Source organism: Euphorbia lathyris, chromosome 5 (assembly GCF_963576675.1).
Source record: "Euphorbia lathyris chromosome 5, ddEupLath1.1, whole genome shotgun sequence".
NCBI lineage: Eukaryota > Viridiplantae > Streptophyta > Magnoliopsida > Malpighiales > Euphorbiaceae > Euphorbia > Euphorbia lathyris.
This window is the reverse complement of record NC_088914.1, coordinates 69,062,664-69,084,916: the sequence shown is the minus strand read 5'-3', so window position 1 is coordinate 69,084,916 and position 22,253 is coordinate 69,062,664. Positions and strand designations below refer to the sequence as shown.

The 22,253-nt window shown below is 37.0% G+C and overlaps 1 protein-coding gene across 1 annotated transcript; it reads left to right on the top strand.

Annotated features, from left to right (window-relative positions):
- The first annotated feature begins 12,455 nt into the window (after positions 1-12,455).
- Positions 12,456-14,383, top strand: LOC136228538 (protein SHORT-ROOT). Its single transcript, XM_066016959.1, has one exon. The coding sequence runs from the start codon at positions 12,717-12,719 to the stop codon at positions 14,220-14,222; it is 1,506 nt and encodes a 501-aa protein (XP_065873031.1). The 5' UTR covers positions 12,456-12,716; the 3' UTR covers positions 14,223-14,383.
- The last annotated feature ends 7,870 nt before the right edge of the window (positions 14,384-22,253 follow it).

Here is a 22,253-nt window from a genome sequence, read left to right as displayed (position 1 = left end):
CCTATTAACCCCAAAGAGGTGTCACTTTGAAAAACTATTTTTCACCGCTAAATTTTAAAGGGTTTTTTTGACATTCTTCTTACACATTTATAATTTTGTTTTTTGGTCTGATTCTGATGTGAATAGCCAGCCGCATTACTTGCAAGTTAATGCTTAAAAGCCTTAAAAATGAGAATTGTCTTTTACTTAGACATTGAGTCCTGAATGCAAGAGAGAATTGAAGAGATGGAATATTCTCTTAATTGAATGACTTTCACCAACTCCACTGATATGGTAGATGAGCATAACATGGGATTATTTGTAACTTTTTTCATGTTTATTGATTAGTGGACTTTGTTAATTATGTTTAAAATTAGTTAAACTTGCCAATGTTACTCTCAATTGTACTATTTTCAATTGTACTGTTTATGATGGTATAGCTAAAATTTAAATTGTAACTGAAATATAAGTACAAGCAGTAATGTGACTAAATTGAAGTTGGTAAGCTTAATGTCAAAATTTAAATAATATAAGGGTAAAAAAATGACCTTTACAACTAATATGGTTGATTGATTTTTTCACTGCGAAATTAATTAGTCATCTGGTATCGTTTTCGATAACTTGATGATAAATATGACTAAATTGAAGTTGGTAAGCTTAATGTCAAAATTTAAACAATACAAGGGTAAAAAAAATCGACCTTTACAACTAATGGGGTTATGGGATTTCTGGTGAGGTCTTTCTCTGGTTCTCCTCTTGCACCAAGAACGGTCTGTGTGGACACTCTGATAACCAAGTTAGTATAATAAAGCAAGATAATAAGTAATTAGTAAAGAGTTCAAGAAAATTCTGAAGAAGCAAGGTTCAACGCTCGAGAATCCAGAGTCCTTTACTTACAGTGTGGTTAATCTATTTATAGAGATCGAGTAATGGGTTCAAAGACTATAAGGATTGAGTAATGGGTTCAAAGGCTAAAGTGTCATCGTGCATATGGATTAGTGGGACTAACCTAAGTTGGGCTGCCCCTTTGGATGGACATGGAAGTGGGCTTCTTGGGCTCCATAGGTCTGCGGGCCTATCTTCCTTCGTTCGTACCTTTGCGAGTGGTTCTGTTTTCCCCATTTGGTGAAGTGATCGATGGTTACTGTTACGACATGTCTTTGTTCGGATGGCGGTGGGAAAGAGCCCAGTATGTCCACTCCCTAAACTGCGAAAGGCCAAGATGTGATAATGCCTTTGTAGGCGGAGCCTCGGAGATGATAGGAATAGGCATGCACTTGGCAAGCTTGACATTCTTTTACTAAAGTTTTCGAATCTTCGCCAATTGAGGGCCAATAAAGGCCCTAGAGGCGGGTTTTCCTGGCTATAGAATGGGAGCCTTGGTGAGAACCGCATACCCCTTGATGAATTTCCTTGAGGCAGTGGTCACCCTCTTCTTTCAATATGCATTTGACCCATGGGAGGACGACTATTTTCCTGTAAAGAGTTCTGTTTGAGCAAGCATACCGCTAAGATCTTCGGACTACTAGGGCGACATTCATTTTATCCTCGGATAAGATTCCTCCAATTAAAATACTTGATGATTGGACTCCTCCGTCCTCTCAAAACTGCATCCTTTTAGCCAATTTGAAAAATGCATGCTTCATGAATGGACAAAGAAAAAGATATTTCAATCAGAACATTCGGGCAGTTAGAGTGTTCATTTGTCGCCGGTGCAGCAATGACGTCTGCTTCTTCATTTTCCTCTTCGAGATCAAGACAACAGAGAATTCGACACCTTGCTTTCGACATACTGAATCAAGGAGCGAGCCTTGGAAAGATATTGGGCCATAATTGAGTGTTTCTCTTTGTAAGGTTCGTTAATGTGGCGGACCACCAATTTAGAGTCGCTATAGATAGTCAGACGTCCGTCGACCAGTAGCTTGGCCAGATAGAGGTATACTTTGACCGCTTCCCATTCTTCTTCGTTATTGGTGGTGGGAAAGGCCAATCGGACTGCATAGCTAAGGTGGCAATCGTCTAGTCCGCAGATGGTTATGCTTGCTCCCACCGATTCGGGCCATTTGACCCATCAACATTCTTGCTCCATTCTTCATTTTCTTGAGGTTATGGGGCTCTTTATTCGGTGATAGCTTTGCCTGTGAATTCTTATTTCGAAGCGAATGTCGAACTAGGACAATCACATTGACCAGTCGGGATAGTTTTTGAGGGGATAGTTTTTCTTGACAATGATAGTGTGTGCCTAAAAGTAAGGTCGTAGTGGATCGGTCGTATGGGTGATTGCGAGGGCTTTCTCGGTGTCCGACTTACGTAGTTCTGTGCATTTTAGCACTTTATGAGGTAATAGACTGGTAATACTCATTTCCTTCAAAATTGGTAAGACTAAGGCTACTGCTTCATCGGACACCGTGAAGTACATGTGTAAAGCTTCACCAACATGTGGCACTGATAGCAGAGGTGGAGAGGAGAGGAAGGATTTGACCACCTCGAAAGATGATTGACACTCTCAGTTCCACTAGAATGGGTGCTCATTTTTAAGCATGCAGTAAAAAAGAAGGTACCGTTGAGCGGAGCATTAGATGAATCATGAATCTATGAGGGCTATGAGCCAACCATTCAGTTTTTGTACTTCTTGCTGCGTTTTTGGGGTGTCATTTCTAATATGGCACTGATCTTCTCTGGGTTTGGCTCAATTCATCTTTCTGAAACTATGTAACCTAGGAACTCATCGAATCTAATACCGAAAAAGCACTTCTCCAGGTTTAGTTTTAGGTTGTACTTGTGAAAAATGTCGAACACTTGGGCGAGGTGGCGGGAATGATCTTCTCCATTGGCACTTAGCACTATCATATTATCTACGTATATTTGGACCGTTTTACCTATTAGGTTAGCGAAAATTTTGTGAATGAGTCGTTGATAGGTTGCTCTGATGTTTTTTTTAGATCGAATGACATGACATTGTAGCAATAGGTTCCCTCGTGGGTGATGAATGAAGTTTTGTCTGCATCGTTCCGATCCATGTGGATTTGCTGAAAATTGGCCATTGCATCAAATTGAGACAAAATGTTACGACCAGTTGTCTTATCGACGATTTGGTCGATGTTAGCTAGAGGATAACAATCTTTCAAATACGCTTTATTAACATCAGTGAAATCTACACACATTATGTAGTTCTCATTGCTCTCTTTACAATACTACATTAGAGAGCCAATCAGGGTAATGCACCTTCCTAATGAACTTAACAGTTAAGAGCTTGTTAATTTCAAGCTTGATTGCTTCCTACTTATCTTAGGACTACATCTGTTTCTTCTCTTTGACCGGTGTGTGCAAGGAGTTGATGTCATGTCCGGTTGATGTGTCGCATGATCGGGGGATACCCTAGTTATTTATGTCGTGGTCAAAGTGAAGACCTTCTCATTTCTTGAGAGGACCCTTTAGATTGATTCTGACAGCTCCACGGAGAGTCCCATTTTGATGACGCGACCTTCAACAAGTGAGAAGTCCATTACTAGCTTGATGGCTTGAGGGTTATAGTTGTGCATGTCTTCTGGAGCTTGATTGGCCACCAGAGTTGTCAGAGGGTGAGTGGCATGCCAGTGAATCTCTTTGGCGAGTTGGCTGTCCCTCGTGATGACCATATTTCCCTTAGCACTCGGGAGAGTGAGGGTGAGGGTGAAAATGTTGATGGTGGTCGCTGCACATGAGATAAAGGGCATTCCCAAGATTGCATTGCACGCAAACGAGATGTCCACCACCACCTAATCAGCCTGGAGCCCAACTTTTTTGCTTCCTTCCATAGAGACGACAGGTAGGGGGATAAGTCCAACGACCAACACCTCAATGTCGGTCAAAAGTGTTTTCTTTCCTGCACTTCTTAGAGTCTTTTCTTTCCTGCACTTCATTGCCTCTAATGCTCTCCAGGTGAGGAGGTTGACTGAGTTGCCCGTGTCCACCAGGATTCGGTGGACGTTGAAGTCAGCAATGGCCAGAGTGACCGGTAATGCTTCAAAATGTGGGGTACAGAGAGGAGGTTGGACAGCTAACGACTCCTTCATTGGTCCTTTCAATTTTTTGTTGGAGGAGCTTCCAACAGAGTATGTTGGTGCTCCTTCCCTGATCACATGTATATCTGATATCGGGTCCTTTTTGCATCTTCCTGCCTCTATGGGGGCTCACACTGTCTTTGATGGTTGTCTGCTTAGCGGGCAACTCTTGGCAAGTCTCCTTGCTTAAGGAGCTTGTCAATTTCTTTCTGCAACTGACTGCAGTTTTTAGTGGAGTGCTCGGAGAACTTATGATATTTGAAGTATTGCTCTTTGTCCATTCGGGGCTTAGGGGACCTGTCCGATGGGGAAGTGTTGCTTGAATGCATTGGGCTTACGAAATGGCAGCTGTGGTGCCCTATCAGAGTAATGGACCTCCGACCCATTGAGTTGGGGGACATTGTCTCTTTGCGACCTGGAGGAGTCCTTTGGCTTGGCTACCTATTTAACTTTCTCCTCCCTCTTGGTTTCCCCCTTTCCTTTGTCTTTTTCAGACTCCTCATAGCCCGCTGGCCGGTTATTGTCATCATAAAGCACAAAGGTCTATGATATGGCCATTAGTTCCTTGAAAGTCATGGAAGCTTGTGGAAACACTTTTACCTCAGGGGTTCGTAGGCTAGCCCCTTTGATAGTGCGTCTTGGGGATACCTCTAAGTTTAGGCACATAACCTAAGAGGCAAGATGATGGAAGCTGGCCAAAAAAATTCAAAGAGGCTCCGTTGGTCTTTGTCGCGGGTTGTTGAGGTCAGGGCTAATCCTTCTTACCTTTGCAACGACTATAAAAGGAGACAGGAGACAGAAAAAAGGTTCTTGAAGAGATTGAAGGAATCGATAGATTCAGGAACTAGGCCACTGTACCACTCTTGCACACTTCTTAACAAGGTTGTGGGAAAAACCTTGGAAATGATGTCCTCATCTTTAGAGTAGAGGTTAATGGTGCTCATGAAAGAGGGTACGTGGTCATTGGGATTCTCTATGTCGGAATAGTAGGCCAACCTAGGAGTCTTCCAGTCTTTGAAAAAACGGGTGTCAATGATACGGTGGACCAGCGGGGTTTTGTTAGAGGTGACGTTCACATCCATGACTCCTCGAGGGCCCTTTTATCGAGGAATATCTAGATCTTGGACTCCATATTCTTTGACGTCCAGGGGGACAAGAGTTTCAGGGTCGGGATGATGGGTTGTGCCTGCATCGGAACAGGTTGAACGAGCTGCATATGTATCAGAACGGTTTAAATGGGATAGGATAAGATCGGAGTTGCTTTTAAAACCAGTGATAGTGTCCTGACAGACGGTGCTGGTAGAATTGAAGTGGAGGGTTTTTGCGCGGAGACATGTGCTCTCAAGAATTCCCAAATCTGCTTGTTTTCCTCTTGAAGAATTTGTTGTTGGTCAATTATCTTCATTTGGACTGCCGTCTGAACGGTTTGAATGGGTTGGAAGCTTTTTATTATGTTAATGAGCTGCCTAGAGGGCTCATTAAAGCCTTCGTCGGAGTCGACCTCTATTAGTAGAGGCCTAGATTCTGTTGATGTATTACTAGGCTCTGCTGAACTTCAGTTGAGAGGGAGCTAGTGCTAGCAATCAAAAGGTTTACCATCTCCTTGATCGGTATTGAGATCACTTGCTGATCCACCATATTTGCCAAAGTTACAGTGAGAGGGATGACTTCGGATGGACGGAAGTGAGCTTTTTGACCTCCGTAGATCTATGGGTCTATCTTCCTCGTCAGCAACTAATATGGTTGATTGATTTTTTATTGCTAAACTAATAATGGACTCTTGTATCCTTTTCAATAAGTTGATGATAAATAAAACATACCTTAATTAATAAAGAAAAAAGTTATAAATATTGGGTTTAATATAGATGATAAATATAGTAATAGTAATAAAGAAAAAGAAGAAGTATATTGATGAAGTTGGAAGCATGTGGGTATAAGATTGTAGAATTGATCCCATGATTTGATATCAGAACAGAAGAAGAATATATAAGAAGGAAGGAAGGAAGGAATGCCACACTAAATTGTATGGTACACTACATACCAAATTACTTCAAATTATTAAAGTCCTTGTCACTTTTGCCTGCCATCCCATTTCTCTCTCTCTCCTTTTTTTTTTTAATAATTTCATCCCATAGCAAACGTAACAATGACATAATAATATCACAATCTTCGGTCACTATTAAAAATATTATGTAATAAATAAATATTTACATTATTATGTTATATACTGGTTTTGTTTTTAGCTACATGTTTCACACTAAGCCTCATAAATAATTTTCTTTATTTTTGATTATGGAACAGAAGTAATAAATAAAAAGGATAAATACAAAAAAAAAAAATATCTGTGGTTTACACTTTTTACAAACGCGAACCTGTGGCTTTTTTTTTACAAAAAAAATAGTCTGTGTTAAACGTCGTTAGCAAACAGAGGCAAAATTGACTAACGGTGTTAAAATTCAAAGAAAAAAGAGTTAATTTGGTCCTTATATTTATTTATTTTATAAATTAACCATCTATTTATCTAATTATCACAAATAAACTCTAAAATTAAAAATAAAAATTAAAAAATATCATCTTCTCCATCTCTTTTTAATTTTATATTTTCCTTCTTCTTTCTCTATTCTTCTTCTTCTTATTCTTAAAAAAAAATTTGAAATTCTTGTTCTTCAACGTCTGGAATTTCCAGACGTTCTTCAACATCTGGAAATTCCAGACGTGAACGTCTGGACCAGACGTGAACATCTGGAATTTCCAGATGGGAATTTCAAAAAAAAAATTAAAAAAAAAAAGAAGAAGAAAGGAGAAGAAGAAGAAGAAGAAGAAGAAGAAGAAGAAGAAGAAGAAGAAGAAGAAGAAGAAGAAGAAGAAGATGGAGAAGATGGTATTTTTTATTTTTATTTTTGATTTTGGGGTTTATTTGTGATAATTAGATAATTAGGGGGGTTAATTTATAAAATAAATAAATATAAGGACCAAATTAACTCTTTTCTCTTTGAATTTTAACACCGTTAGTCAATTTTGCCTCTGTTTGCTAACGACGTTTAGCACAGACCTCTTTTTGTAAAAAAAAAAAAAAACCACAGATTCGCGTTTGTAAAAAGTGTAAACCACATGCATTTTTTTTGCACTTATCCCTAAATAAAAGGTTCTATAGTAGTGTTAAACATTCTAAGGCTTAAATTTAATAAGTCTAGATCTAATAGTAAATAACCAAAACTTTTATTAATTATATATGTTTTATTTTGTACGAATTAAACAGAAAAAATTCAAATATTTTGTCGAATTTAAAAATATTAATCTCCAATTCTATTATTAATTACACAAAAAAAAATATGAAATTTTATTTTAGAGCCATCTGATAAGCAACTAGTACAAAATATTTTGCACCTTAATAGATATTAATCTCCAAAATATATATTATTTTATTTTATAATAATATCTGAAATTGATCCAACATTTTAACACAATTCCAGAGTGGAGGAATAAATTCTTTATTGTTCGAAAAAAAAACCCTTTTTCCTTTTCCAACAGCTTAGAATCCTTCTCCTAAAAATAAAGACACACACATGCTAAGAAGAGCTTCCATCGACACTGAACAAGATATATGGTAGTTGTTAATAGGTACCATAAGGTAACTTCACCCTCTAATATAGTCAATGAGCAAAATGTCGAAAGATTTCATAAGTGAATTTCAGCGGATATAGAAGGGGTGGAGATTTCCCAAAATATGTAACTTGATTCGACAACACGTTAAGGATGTTCTGGAGCGGCGTGGATTTCCTTTTGAGGAAGTGAATAATTATTAGAGAAATTCAGGGTTGTCATCAAGAGATATTAAGATTTTTAATACATGTGTATTAATATTTTGTTATGTTTTCAATCATTTTGATATTTTTTTTTAGTTTATTTCATTCAAATGCAATCAATTTCTTCCACTTTTATGTTTATTTTTAGAACATGCGACTTTGTGTTAAATTGTGATGTTATCTTTTTATTCTTTTTAAAAGGTTTATTAAACATTTTTTATATATTTTATTAATTGTTTCAATGACTTGATTTGAGTTATACCGATTTCATTCACTTTCATTGGATTTCATAGACATTCATTATTATGTATTGCTGAAATTGAATGAAAGTATATGAAATTTTGATGTTTTAGGTGTTTTTTTATTTGATTATTGTAGTTACTATGTTTTAATTATTTTAAAATATTACTTTCATGTTTTTATAAAGGATATTTATTATTATTTTTTTTGTTGGATGAGAATTATGATAATATTGTTCTATTGTTTCCATCTTTCTATTTATGAGATTTTTGAACTAAATTTGTTATTTTTAAATTTTGTTGAATCTCTGTATTTGAAATTGAAACATCAGTTCTTCTAGATTGTTGTTATAATAGAGAGATCAGAGTTTGCATTAACAAACTTGATTTGAAAATGCTTATTCTGTGTCCTTTTTGTATCTAGAGTTTGTGTAGTTTGAATTCTGACATGTAAAGAATTTGAAATTATTTTTCTTAATATACATTTATATAAATGTTTGGTACCTTAGGAAATGCTGCAAAGCGACATTTAAGGACTACTTATTTTGATTTTATGGTATTTTGTAAATAATCCGCGTGTTTGACTTTTTTTGAAATAAAAATGTTATTTTCTGGTGTTTAGGTGAATTTCCCATAGAAATACAAGAAATACTTGTAACAGTAATTCATTTTTAGCTTTTTCATAATGTCTTTTATATAAATATGTAAAGAAAAATTGATAATAATGCATTTATGATTCCATTAAAATAAAATTAATATGACTAGCCAAACATGACTGATAATAGAACTTTAATATTATAATGGATATTCTATTACAACATCCATTATGATGCGGATCAAATGAGAACTATTAGTAACTTATAACTACAATTTTTAAATAGATACTACAACTATTTAACTAGACTAATTTCTTTATTTCTATAAAAAAAAATTCTTTATTTATATAAATTAAAATATCTACTACTTATAACCTCAATAACTTTTTTTCATTTTTCATTTTTTTTTAAAGAAAAAAACAATGCATTAATGAGCCAAATCATAGCAAAATTGTAACAATGAAACAGAAACAGAACTCGGTAATAAATTAAAAACAGAAGGGCAAGTGGATAAACGAGAAGACTGTGCTAACACATGTGTCATCTCATTCGCTTGCCGCCGTATCCATTTGACTGAGTAAGAGTCATTTGATATTAGAATCGATCGTATTTGAATAATTCTATCCCCAAATTCAGAATCATCAACAGAAGTAGAATTTATTGCATCAATTACTTGTTTAGCATCAGATTCGAAAACCACATTTCTTATTCCATCAACTTATAGCCATTGCATAGCTTGTAATAGAGCTTCGGCCTCACATTCTCGTGTTGTCGGACAACATAACAGACCCGCACATCTCCCTATTACAAACTGCCCATGTGCATCTCGTAGTGCTGCTCCCATCCCTGCATGACCATCAGTGTTAAAATATGCAGCATCAACACAACACGAGAGAAATCCTTCCGATGGTGGGTGCCAAGCCGTGCAACCAGCAGATGAAATATTTCCTGCTATTGTACTTCCGATCTGCTGTTCTCCCGTACCAGTCCGATTTCTCAAGGCATTTGCTTCTGACCAATCATTAAGTACTGTGCAAGCTTGAGCCACTATTTGATCTGTTGTACGAATCTCATACTTTCAAAGACGGGTATTTCTAGCCTGCCATAAGCTCTAGAGGTGCATCAAAAATGTTTTCACAATTTGTTACGGTGATGCTCTAATCATATTATGAAACCATGCTGTCAAGTTCTCAGCCACTGCCGCCTCCGCATTAATTCGATCCAGAAGTCCCGCCTTCTGCCACACTCTTATTGCTCATGTACATTCAATAAAAAGATGTCATCCATCCTCCCAAGGTTCGTTACATATCACACAAGTACTACATACTTGTAACCCGCGTATTTGGAGATCCACACGTGTTGGGAGACAATTGTGTGCTAGTTGCCAGCCAAAATGCTGGACCTTGTGTGGAATTTCAGCATACCACAATTTTTTCCAAGCACCCTGAACATGAAATCTCTCTCCTGCTTCCAGCGTTGTAGCCAGTCGGTAAGCACTTTTCACTGTGTAACGTCCTGAAGAATGGGATTTCCATATTAACTGATCCTCACTAGTCAAAGTACCAACAGACAGTTTATGAATTTCTGTAATATCTCTATGCTCGAAAATTTCCTCCAACAGCTCTTCATCCCAATCCCTGGAATTATGGATAAACAAATCATTGACTTTCAAATACTCCAACCCTTCTACCATAGGGGTTCGTATATAGCCATCCTCCTCATCACGTAACCATCTCTCACTCCATAACTTTTTTTCATTTTTCATTTCACACATATTAAATTAAAAAATATAATAAAATTTAAATATGTACAAATAAATGTTTAAAAGTCAAATAAATTATTTAATTCTAAGTTGAATTATAAAAAGACAATTTTTTTTTTTTGTTTATATGATAATATCATAACTAATATCTATAATATTTTGAAAAGAAATGACTCTCATTTCATCTCCGGTTCAACCTTTTTGTTGATCTTTAAATTTATAATCTTTTATATTTGATAATTCTTGGCTTTGAAGATTATGGTTTTAGTTCTAGGTGATCATTTGACATTAAATGCGTTATATAAGGCCTAGACATGAGATAATATATTTTGTTGAAAAGTATGTATGTATCTACTCACAATTATTGAAAAATATTAGTATGCATCAATTAAAGTCAGCTGGTCTACAAACCATGACAATTAAAATGTATTAATTCGACACCACATGAAACAAAAAAAAATTCTATTATAGTTGAGGCAGTGACATTTCATCTATAATCTTAATATACTAATCCTCCCTAAATATAAATAAATAAATAAATAAGTAATTAATAACAATATTTGGGTCCCATAAATAAAGCACCCTTCAATTTAATCTTAATAGTCTCCCACCCAAAAAAAAAAAAAAAGTCTTAATAGTATTTGTCTGATTGTAGATGGTTTTGTATATGTAAATTAAATAATTTCTAAAAGGAAATATTATAGTTAAAAAGAAAAATGATAGAAATTATTTGTCACTATTACTAGAAAAATTACGACTATGACCGATGGAAATTATCGAAAATGATTTTTTTTTAGAGAAGATTTGAGCGTATTATGTATTGAGTAGAAGAATGGTAAATTAATGGAAGTAAAAGACAATTAAAGAATCTAGAAATGATTAGCATAATAAATAGGAATATGTAGCCTAGGTGCAGAGGCATAGGGAAAAAATCCAAAATGAGACAGGAAAACATATGTAGTAATGAGAAGCATCAAATCCAAAGAAAAATTGATGAGAAACATGGAAATATAGGAAGGACAAGAAGGATGAGACAATAGAATTGGTTATGAAATATATATATATATATATATATATATATATATATATATATATATATGTATGTATGAAATTGTGAGTATATTTAGGATGATGGAGGAGAGGGTAGGCATGGTAAGTTATAGGGTTGAGAAATGGCCTAAATATAGGGAGGGGAAGTGGTGATGATGATGTGGGAAATGCCCTTGGAAGTGGTACTACTCTTTTTATGGGTTTATGTTAATTTAAAGGTGGAATGTTGGCAGCGTTTGGAATGGGATTAGGAGGCAAAGAATGTTGTGTTGAGTGATTATGATGTCGCACGCCGGCAGCTTTACTCTCTCTCTCTCTCTAACCCATTTGCCACGCCTGCTCCCACTACTATACTTATACTATTCCCCCCTTGCCCTTCAATATTCTAAAGCTATTCCACTCTCTCTCTCTCTCCACCTTCACCTTATTATTTTCTTTTCTTTACTTTACTTTATTTTATGGACTTAATGTATAATTAAACGTCTATATTTCGATCTATTCTTCGTCTAATCAAACAGGTAAAATTCTTATTTTTAATATAAATAAATAAATAAGAGAAAATGAAATAAACAAACATAATTTTATGATTTTTAACTTCCCCTACATACAGTTATATTATGAATCAAAAATTTATCACAGTTCATTCATAAACTTTTCATTTGCTACCAATGAGTATTCAACCCTAGATCAGTCCCTACCTACACATGTATAAGTAACTATTTTGAAAAAAAGTACTATAATTATCTTAAACTAACTTATTATGAACGGTTTAAATAGTAACAGATCGGCACTATTATTGAGGTGTCATCTCCCGAATGATATAAAGTAATTAGTCTTAGTTTGTGGTTTAGTTAAGAAATTGAAATTCTTAGGCGATTTGGAATACTTTAATCTCAACTAATAAATTGAATAATCCTTTGATATAGTATACTAGCTAGTATTAATAAAGCAACTACATATAATCATTTAATACAGTCCATGTGTATTTCTTCTGCAAAAAAGAAAAGTGTAGTAAAGAAAAAGAAACCAAAAGGCCTCCTCCAATATCATCGATTCCTACAAAAGATAGCACATTTTTACTCCCTATTAGATTCCCTTTCCCTTCCTTTCTTATTCTCTCTCTTTCTCTCTCTCTCTCTCTGAGTTCTCATGATGATGATGATGATGAACCGAACATAAAACTAGCTATACAATCCAACCCTTTCTTCTCCAATCTAATCCATGAAAACAAACCTTGATTGATGGATACACTGTTTAGGCTTGTTAGTCTTCAACAACAATCAGATAATCAATCTTTGAATAACTCTACTAGCAGAACTTCAAGCAGTTCTAGATCCTCTAGACATACCCATCTTTACCATCAAGAAGACGAAGAATGCTTCAACTTTTTCATGGATGAAGAAGACTTCTCTTCTTCTTCTTCTAAACATGAATTTCCATCACAACATCAACATCAACACCAACAAAACACTCCCACTCCTACCCCTCCCCCTCCTCACACTTATTCTACCACTCCGCATCATGATCACATCTCTTTCTCCCCTTCTCATGATCTCAATTTTGAATTCTCCGCCAACTGGTCCTCCGATATCCTCCTCCAAACTGCCCGTGCTATCGCCGATAAAGACAGCTCCAGAGTTCAGCAATTGATGTGGATGCTTAATGAACTCGGATCTCCTTATGGCGATACTGATCAGAAACTTTCTACCTATTTTCTCCAGGCTTTGTTTAGTCGGATGACCGATTCCGGCGAGAGATGTTACCGGACTCTAGCTTCTGCGACTGAGAAAACCTGCTCTTTCGAATCCACGAGAAAAATGGTGTTGAAGTTTCAAGAGGTGAGTCCTTGGACTACTTTTGGTCATGTTTCCTGTAATGGTGCAATCATGGAAGCATTTGAAGGTGAAAGTAAATTGCATATTGTTGATATTAGTAACACTTACTGCACACAATGGCCGACTTTGCTTGAGGCTCTCGCTACTCGCACCGATGAAACTCCACATCTCCGGCTAACCACCGTTGTCCCTACCAAAATCACTGGAGGAGCCTCTGGAAATGGAGGTTTAGCTGCCGTACAGAGAATGATGAAAGAAATTGGGAACCGAATGGAGAAATTCGCTAGGCTAATGGGCGTTCCATTTAAATTCAGCGTTATACATCATGCCGGCGATTTAGGTGATTTGAATCTATCTGAATTAGGGATTAAAGACGATGAAGCTTTAGCTATTAACTGCGTAGGATCTCTACATTCGGTATCTCCGATTGCGAATCGTAGAGATTATATTTTATCAAATTTCAGAAGATTGCAACCGAGAATAATCACGATCGTTGAAGACGAAGCTGATCTCGACGTCGGCGTTGATGGATTGGATTTCGTAAGAGGATTTCAAGAGTGTTTGAGATGGTTTAGGGTTTACTTTGAATCGTTGGAAGAAAGCTTTTCGAAGACGAGTAATGAGAGGTTGATGCTAGAGAGGACTGCCGGACGTGCTATAGTTGATTTGGTGGCGTGTCCGCCGTCCGACTCAATTGAACGGAGAGAAACGGCGATGCGGTGGTCGGCGAGGTTGCATGCATGTGGATATAGCCCTGCTTTGTTCAGTGATGAAGTGTGTGATGATGTGCGCGCCTTGCTAAGGAGGTATAAGGAAGGTAATTGGTCAATGATACCTAGTGCTGATGCCGCCGGAATATTCCTTTGCTGGAAAGAACAGCCGGTGGTCTGGTCTAGTGCTTGGAGGCCTTGAATATTGATTGATAATTAGTGGTTTTTAATTTGATTTTGATCTTTTTTTTTTCTTTTTCTAAATTAATCAAAGTATGGTGGCACGTGTGATGTGTTTTTTTGGCACGTGCAAGGGTGGTTTGTGGGAGGGGGAAAGTAGAGATTTGCTTTGATTTGAATAGGACTGATCCAAGTAAATTAATTAATTTTTACATTAATCTTTGTTTACTTAATTTTACATTAAATCTGTGATTATTTTTTTGATGGTGTTTAATTTGTTAAAATACATTTTGGGCTTTTAATAGTTAATACTATGGAAATGGAATGATTTTCTTGATTCCATCAATCATATATATATATATATATATGTTCAGATAGGATGGGAAGTTTCAACAATGATTTCGTACAAAATAAAGTGGGTTGAATTGGCTCCTATGGATGACAAAAAGCATTGCTTTAATTGGTTGGTCAAATTAAGTATATATAAACCATATTTAGAATAAGATTAATTTAGACCAACACTTTTAAATCATGGTAGAGGTATGTTTACTTTCTTTAATCATAACATTCTCAAATTTATATGTAAAATAATGGTAAAAAGTATTTTGAGATCACTATTATTTCAATTTTTGTAGATTGAGCATTTCATCTTTTATTTCAACAAATTAAACTTCTAATTATTAAAGCTCTAATTGTAAAATTGGTTATGATTAGTTTGATATTGTTGCGGTCAATATAGTTTATTATGAGAGAAAATGATGTTGTGAAAAGTGTTATGAAGAAAAGTTGATAAATGTTTGATAAGTACATAATTAAAAAAAATTATAATCGAAACATATATATACATTAGGTTATATTAAAGGTTAGTGTTATTTTTGTTTACAAATGGTAGCTTTTTCAGAAAATAATTTTCTCAACTTTTTAAGTTTTTAAGGAAAATAGTTATCGAATGCTGCTTTTAGCTGAGAATGCTGAAAAAGCAATGACAACTCCGCCTTTAAATGTGAACATTTGATTGGGTTAAAAGAAAGTAACTATTTTTCTGTAGTCACAATATATATAACTTTCTTTTAAAGCAAATTGAAAATGAATCATTTTGTTAACTGAGTTTTATTTTCAAATTCTAGTTTTTTTTTTTGTTATCGTGAGTTTTATGTGATAAAAAATAATAAGTCGATAGTTCAATCATAAAAGATCAAAACGATTAGTGGCCTCTAAATGTTTTTTTTGCCAAATATAATTCACGTTCTCTATATAACTATTTTTTTATAAATCTAATATTCATATTGAAGATAATAATAATATCTACTAGGTTTAATACATTAGGAGTTTCTCAACTCAATCTAAACAACTCGATTAACTCCTGAACTTACAGAGTATCACATTAGTTGCTTAAAATGATATGATTGACTCCATAAGTCCATATACAGTAGTGCTCACCTGGACCCTGAATGACCAAATGAATTTGGTCATTCATCGTTAGATCCAAGCTTATTAGGATCATATGGTGGAGATGCAAATCATCCTAAAGATGATTTGCATCTCCACCATATGATCCTAATAAGCTTGGATCTAACGATGAATGACCAAATTCATTTGGCCATTCAGGGTCCAGGTGAGCACTACTGAATCCATATAATAGAGTAAGAGAGAATTTTGTAAATTGAAATATTTATTACTTTAAGCAAATTCACGAATCATTAGAAATTGTAAGCCAATTCAATGAGATAAATATGTCATTTTAAATAAATTCAGATGAATACTAGGTCACTTAAAGTAAGTTTCGAAGCTAACTAAACACTCTCTAATTCAAAGGTAAATGAGTTTTTTTTCTCTAATTTCAAAAGGCTAGTATACTAAACATCTAATCTTTATAGAATAAAAATTCAATATTTATGTTTTCATTATTTAATTTCAAATTTTATAAAAAGAATGTCTAAGCAAGAATAGATAAAACTAATTATGAGAGATCATATATTGGTTAAATTAACTTTGACTACATATAATGACTATAAATGCCCCTCCTTAAGGATAAAGTAAGACAAAAAGCAGGTATGATACAAGCGTTTTGTTTCCTTGATTAATTAACTAATTATAATTATACATGTAATTTATTTATAATATAGTTTGGTCTCTTCAAAAATAATGGTATAAATATAAATAGAAAATATGAATGGAGTTGGTAGTTGATTCCAGAAGAAGTGATATCAGCTTAAAGATGCAAAAAGGGGTTTTGGAATTATAAATAGATAGAAATAGCATCACCATTTACATATATACAACAACAACAAAGCCTTAGTCCCGAAATGATTCGGGGTCGGTTAACATGAACCATCATATAAAACCGTGAAAATCAAGTCGTGTCAGCGACACAGATTCGCTCCCTCCACTCCATCCTATCCACTACCATATTTTCCTCAATTCCCAATAAACTCATATCACTCTCGATCACCCTCCTCCAAATTTGCTTAGGTCTTCCCCTACCCCTCACCACTACATCCCTTTGCCACTCTTCGGTTCTCCTAACCGGCGCATCAAGCGCTCTACGTCTCACATGGCCAAACCACCTTAGTCGGTTTTCTCTCATTTTATTCTCAATAGATGTGACCCCTACTTTTGTCCTAATTATTTCATTACGCACCCGGTCCTTTCTCGTGTGACCACACATCCATCTCAACATACGCATCTCCGCCACCGACATCTTATGGATGTGGCAGTGTTTCACTGCCCAACACTCCGTACCATATAACAATGCTGGTCTAATTATCGTCCGGTAGAATTTTCCCTTCAATCTATTAGGCATGCCGGGATCACAAAGAAAACCCGTAGCACTCTTCCACTTCGACCAACCAGCTTTAATTCTATGAGCAACATCTCCATCTACTTCTCCATCCGTTTGGATAATAGATCCTAAATACCGGAAGCAATCCGAGACCATTTACATATATATTCATAAAAAATTAAATTAAGAAATAAAAAGGTCGTTATCAAAAATGGGTCCTTTAGAATCTTAGGACGGCCAATGGGTTAGGATGTGTTTGGCGAATCTGATAAAAAAGGGTGTTTGGTGAAGGAATGGGGCTTTAGTGAGTGGCCACCATGTTGAATGACTCTCTTTATCCACTCCTCTCTAATTGTTAAATTTGATAACATATTATAATGCTCTAACCCCTTAATAAATAATTAAGGTCTAATGATCCTCCCGTCCCTTAACTTGTTGAAATTGATCATTTTATCATCCTAACTTATTAAATGTCCTATTTACCCTTTTAACTCCATAAAAGTGGTATTTCTCACTTCATCAACTTGTCCATTTGGCTTGTAATCATGTGCTTAAGGTATTCATACAAGATGAAGTGAGACGTAACTTTATAAACAAACTAAAATAATTATGAACTTAAACAATTCTAAGTCAAATATTATGTTAAAGGTTGATATAATGTTGTTGAGACTTGCATGTAACAGTGTTTTATATTCTTGAATAGGTAGCTAATCGTATAACTAGGCCTAATACATCATTAGCTCCCTGAATTTGTCCAAAATAGTAGATTGGCTCCCTGAACTTTGTAAGTGTCTCAACAGCTTCTTAAACTTGTTTATTTCGTATCACCGGCTTTCTAGACTTGTCCATAGAAGTAGATTAGCTCTCCGAACTTTGCAAGTGTCTCACCAACTCCTCAAACTTGCTTATTTTGTAACAACTAAATATAAAAACCATAATACTAACTCTCGATCCTCATCAATTCAATATCTCGAACATGCAACACCAACTTTTATAATAGGTTGAAAGGTAGGAGAAACAAAAAAATTATATCTCGAATAGATGAAGACGTATTTTTAGAACTTAGGTTTAATAAGTTTTTGTATTTAGTTGTTATAGAATAAGCAAGTTTAAGGAGTTGGTGAGACACTTTCAAAGTTCAGGGAGCTAATCTACTTTTATGGACAAGTTTAGGGAGCTGGTGATACGAAATAAGCAAGTCTATGGAACTGGTGAAACACTTGCAAAGTTCAGGGAGCCAATCTACTATTTTGGAAAAGTTCAGGGAGTTGATAATGTATTAGGCCTATAAACTATAGATATGTGGATATCTAAATAGTTACATGGATGTATATGAAACAATCCAAATAAAATTGGAGAACCAATATGAGATCTCAAATGGATATATCTTCGTAATGTCACTAGTATATCTCATTGATGATAGTATGTATAAATAAGTCTCGGACTTAAATAATCACCAATATTATCTTGTGATGTAGATTGAAATCGACTGAAGGTTTTAATCGTAAACCAACAAAGAATCTGATCTTCTCAAGCTAAACTTGAAGGTTGAGTTAACCCAATGGATATGAAATCCAAGCTCTCAATGGAGGCTATAGTTTTTTTAATTCATCAAAAGTTGTGAACCTTACGAAAATGAGAGCTTAAATACTCTCTAACATTACAAGGGAAAAGAACAAAAGCCTATGAATAGGGTTTTGGCTAACACATGGTCATAAGGGTAGAATGGGAAGGTGGTAGTTTAGTAATTATGGGCCAATGGCAAAACAGTAAATAGAGTGTAACAGAAAATGGTCCCCTCAAGGTGAGAACTTGGAGGGGAAGTATTCTTCTGGGCGAATACGCCCCGTGCCTAGGTACTACGCCCCGCGTAGGCGCGCTCCTGAACTTGGGGTTGCTTGCTCGAATTCGTTATGCGAGGCGCCCAGCAGATTACGCCCCGCGTCATAAGGCTCCTGAGCTTGATGGCTCTGCGGGATGGGATCTACGCGTGGCGCCCAAGGTGTGCGTCCCGCGTGTTTGAAGTCCTGGACAGTTTCTTGCTTGATGTGGCTATCTACGCCTCGCGTGGTAAGGGAGGCGCCATGCGTCTCCGAATGGTGTGGCTTTTCTCCAAAGACCACCGTTCCTACGCCTGGCGCTCGGCTAGACACGCCCCGCGTGCTCTCTGTTTTGGCTTGCTCTTCGCTCTCCTTGAGTGGGTTCTCTCGAGTGGCTCCTCGTTGTGCCGGACTCGGGTCTAGGGATAAGATGCCCTCATCATTCTCCCCTTCTTTGAGAGAGTCGGGCTCCGTCTCGGTGACTTTAGTTGGCAACGATCCCTCCGGCTTCCACAAGCTCAAATCCTGCACATTAAAAGAAGAAGATATTTTCCCAAGCCAATTGGGAAGGGTTAGTTGGTAAGCGTTGACACTGATTTTCTTTATGATCCGGTAAGGACCATATTTTCTCGGCCTCAACTTGCTACTCGAGGCATGACCAAGCCGCTCTTTCCCCAAGTACACCATCACCTCATCCCCAACCTCAAATTGTACATCTCTTCGGTGCTCATCGACCTTGGTCTTGTTCTTACTGTTTTTCTCCTCGATGCTATGCCGAACTTCTTGGTGCATTTGGTGGTAGTCATAGGCCAAATTCTGAGCCGCTACGCTCTTCTTCTCCCCTTTCGGAACTTCCCCCAAATCAAGCGAAAGGTTCGGAGCTTTGGTGTACACAACATCAAAGGGTGATTTCCCGGTGGTTGAACTCGCGGAGTTGTAGGTGAACTCGGCTTGGGCAAGGACATAATCCCACATCTTGGGTTTGTCTCGGCACTTGCTTCTCAATAAGTTACCCAACTTCCGGTTGACCGCCTCAGTTTGCCCATCCGTTTGTGGGTGAGCCGTGGTACTAAACTTCAACGTGGTACCGAGAATAGCCCAAAGAGTTCGCCAAAAGTGGCTAAGGAACTTGGTGTCCCGATCCGACACTATACTCTTTGGGACCCCGTGCAGCCTCACAACCTCTCGAAAGAACAATTTGGCGATGGCGGTGGCCTCATTTGTCTTCCTACACGGAATAAAGTGTGCCATCTTTGAGAATCGATCCACCACCACAAATACGGAGTCCATACCCCGTTGAGTCCTCGGCAGCCCCAATACAAAATCCATAGAGAGGTCTTCCCAAATAGTCTCTGGGACCGGTAGGTGCATACGTAGCCCGGCATTAGTAGCATGCCCTTTGGATGTTTGGCACTCCTCACATCGCTCCACGATGTAGGCGACGTCCCTCCTTACTTTAGGCCAATAGTAGCGGGAGCTAACCGCTTCAAAGGTCTTGTCTCTTCTAAAGTGTCCCCCCAACACCCCTCCGTGTAGCTCTCGGATCACTCTTTCCCGGATGGATGTGTTCGGAAGGCACAATTGGCTGCCCCTCATGAGGAACCCATCCACCAGCTGATACCCACTCTCCTTGGTACCTCTTCTACATTTCTCCCATTCAAGCCCAAAGTCCGGGTCCTCCTCGTATTCCCCTTTAATGTGCTCAAAATTCACTAACTCCAAGGCTACTGTTTTCAAGAGGGCTACCCATCGGCTCAAGGCATCCGCCACCTTATTCTGTTGACCCGCTTTGTGAAGAAGTCGATAAGGAATCTTATCCACGAAAGCGGACCACCTAGCATGCATGGAGCTCCGGAGTTGCTTTTTGTTGAAACACCTTTCCACATGATTTTGATTTGACAAAATTATTTAAGTATATGATTAAAAAATATTCTAAACACACTAAGTTTAAATGCTTTGATTTATTACACTAATGTGTTTGTTCAATGTTGAGTTAAATTGTTTATAAGACATAAAGACTAAAAGGCTAAAGGCCCAAAGGAAAGTCAAAGGCCCAAAGGAAAGTCAAAGGCCCAAGACAACTCGGCCCGTGTAAACAAAACGTTGTCGTTGTGGACAAAACGCAGCTCAGCATGAAGAAGGATCTGGAAGACTTTCTTTATCTACTTCGGAATGAAGCTGCTGAGTTGGACGACAAAGAGTACAAGACAGCAGCTGAGCAAGGAACAACTTCAAGACAAAGTATTTCTACTTTGGGTAAAGTTCAGAAGACACAGAAAGCTGTCTGGAAGACTTTGCCATAAAAGGCGAAACATTCTTCCTGTCTGTCTAAAAGCTGCTCAGCACTAACCGAAGACAGAAGATACAATAATCTGATTGGCCAACGGCACTGAGCGTGTACTGAGTGACAACGACATCAAGCCGTTTCCCTCCAACGGTTATTTCGAAATTTGAAATAACCGATACCTCAAGTGTCACTATAAATAGGCCTTTCAGTTGCTTCATTCGATGCAGATCTTCAACAAGCCATTACGCTGACCAAATTTCTACTTGAAGAATCTGTGTGAAAAAGCAAAGCAAATACTTACACCAATTTCCATATTACTGTGTAAAAGTCTAGAGTGATTATCCAATCATCTAAAGTGTCTTAGCAATTGTTGTTTAGGACAAACTTATTATCATTTCTAGAATTAGAAAGGAGAGGCTGAGTACTCGGTTATAGTACTCAGCAATAGAATAGGAGTGAGTAGAGGTATAGAGGAAGGTACTCTTGTTGTACTCAGCTTCTTGTTGTAAAAGGTTTGATGCTCTACCGTTAAAGAGCTCAGTAGAGAATTCGAAAGCTCGGAACGTGTTCCGGGGACAGGACGTAGGCATAGAGGCCGAACCTGGATAAATCTGCTGAGTAACATCATTCTAACCCTAAACTCCTTTAATATATATATTGCTTGCTTAAACAAAACTGACCAAGTAAAGAGGTCACGCTGAGTTGTGTGCATTGGGTATCTGAGTTCAGAAATAGACTCAAGTGCTATCTCCTGACTCAAAGAAATAAGCTGACTTAGTCACCAGTTGATTAAGCCAGTGTCTTACTTCACTCAGCGCGCTGTGTAATTCCTTTTCAAAGTAAAAGAAGTCAGCCTTAACGTACTAAAATTTTAAATAGTTCCTATCCCCCCCCCCCCTTGGAACTAACCTGTTACGTTATAAGGGACCAACAAGTGGTATCAGAGCCTAAAAGCTCACTGTGAAAGGTTTAACTACCTTGAGCTGATCCCCACTATGGCTGAAAACATCACTCAGTCAGGAAACCAGACAACTCAGATCTTACCTGAGGGGCTGTCCATTACTCGGCCTCCCCTATTCTTTGGATCTAACTACACCTTCTGGAAGAATAGGATGAAAAACTTTATTTAGGCAACAAATATGAGTGCATGGCTTTCAATAGTCC

Bases quoted from the DNA above. Each gene is read 5' to 3' on its own strand.
- LOC136228538 (XM_066016959.1), top strand. From the start codon at position 12,717: ATGGATACACTGTTTAGGCTTGTTAGTCTTCAACAACAATCAGATAAT.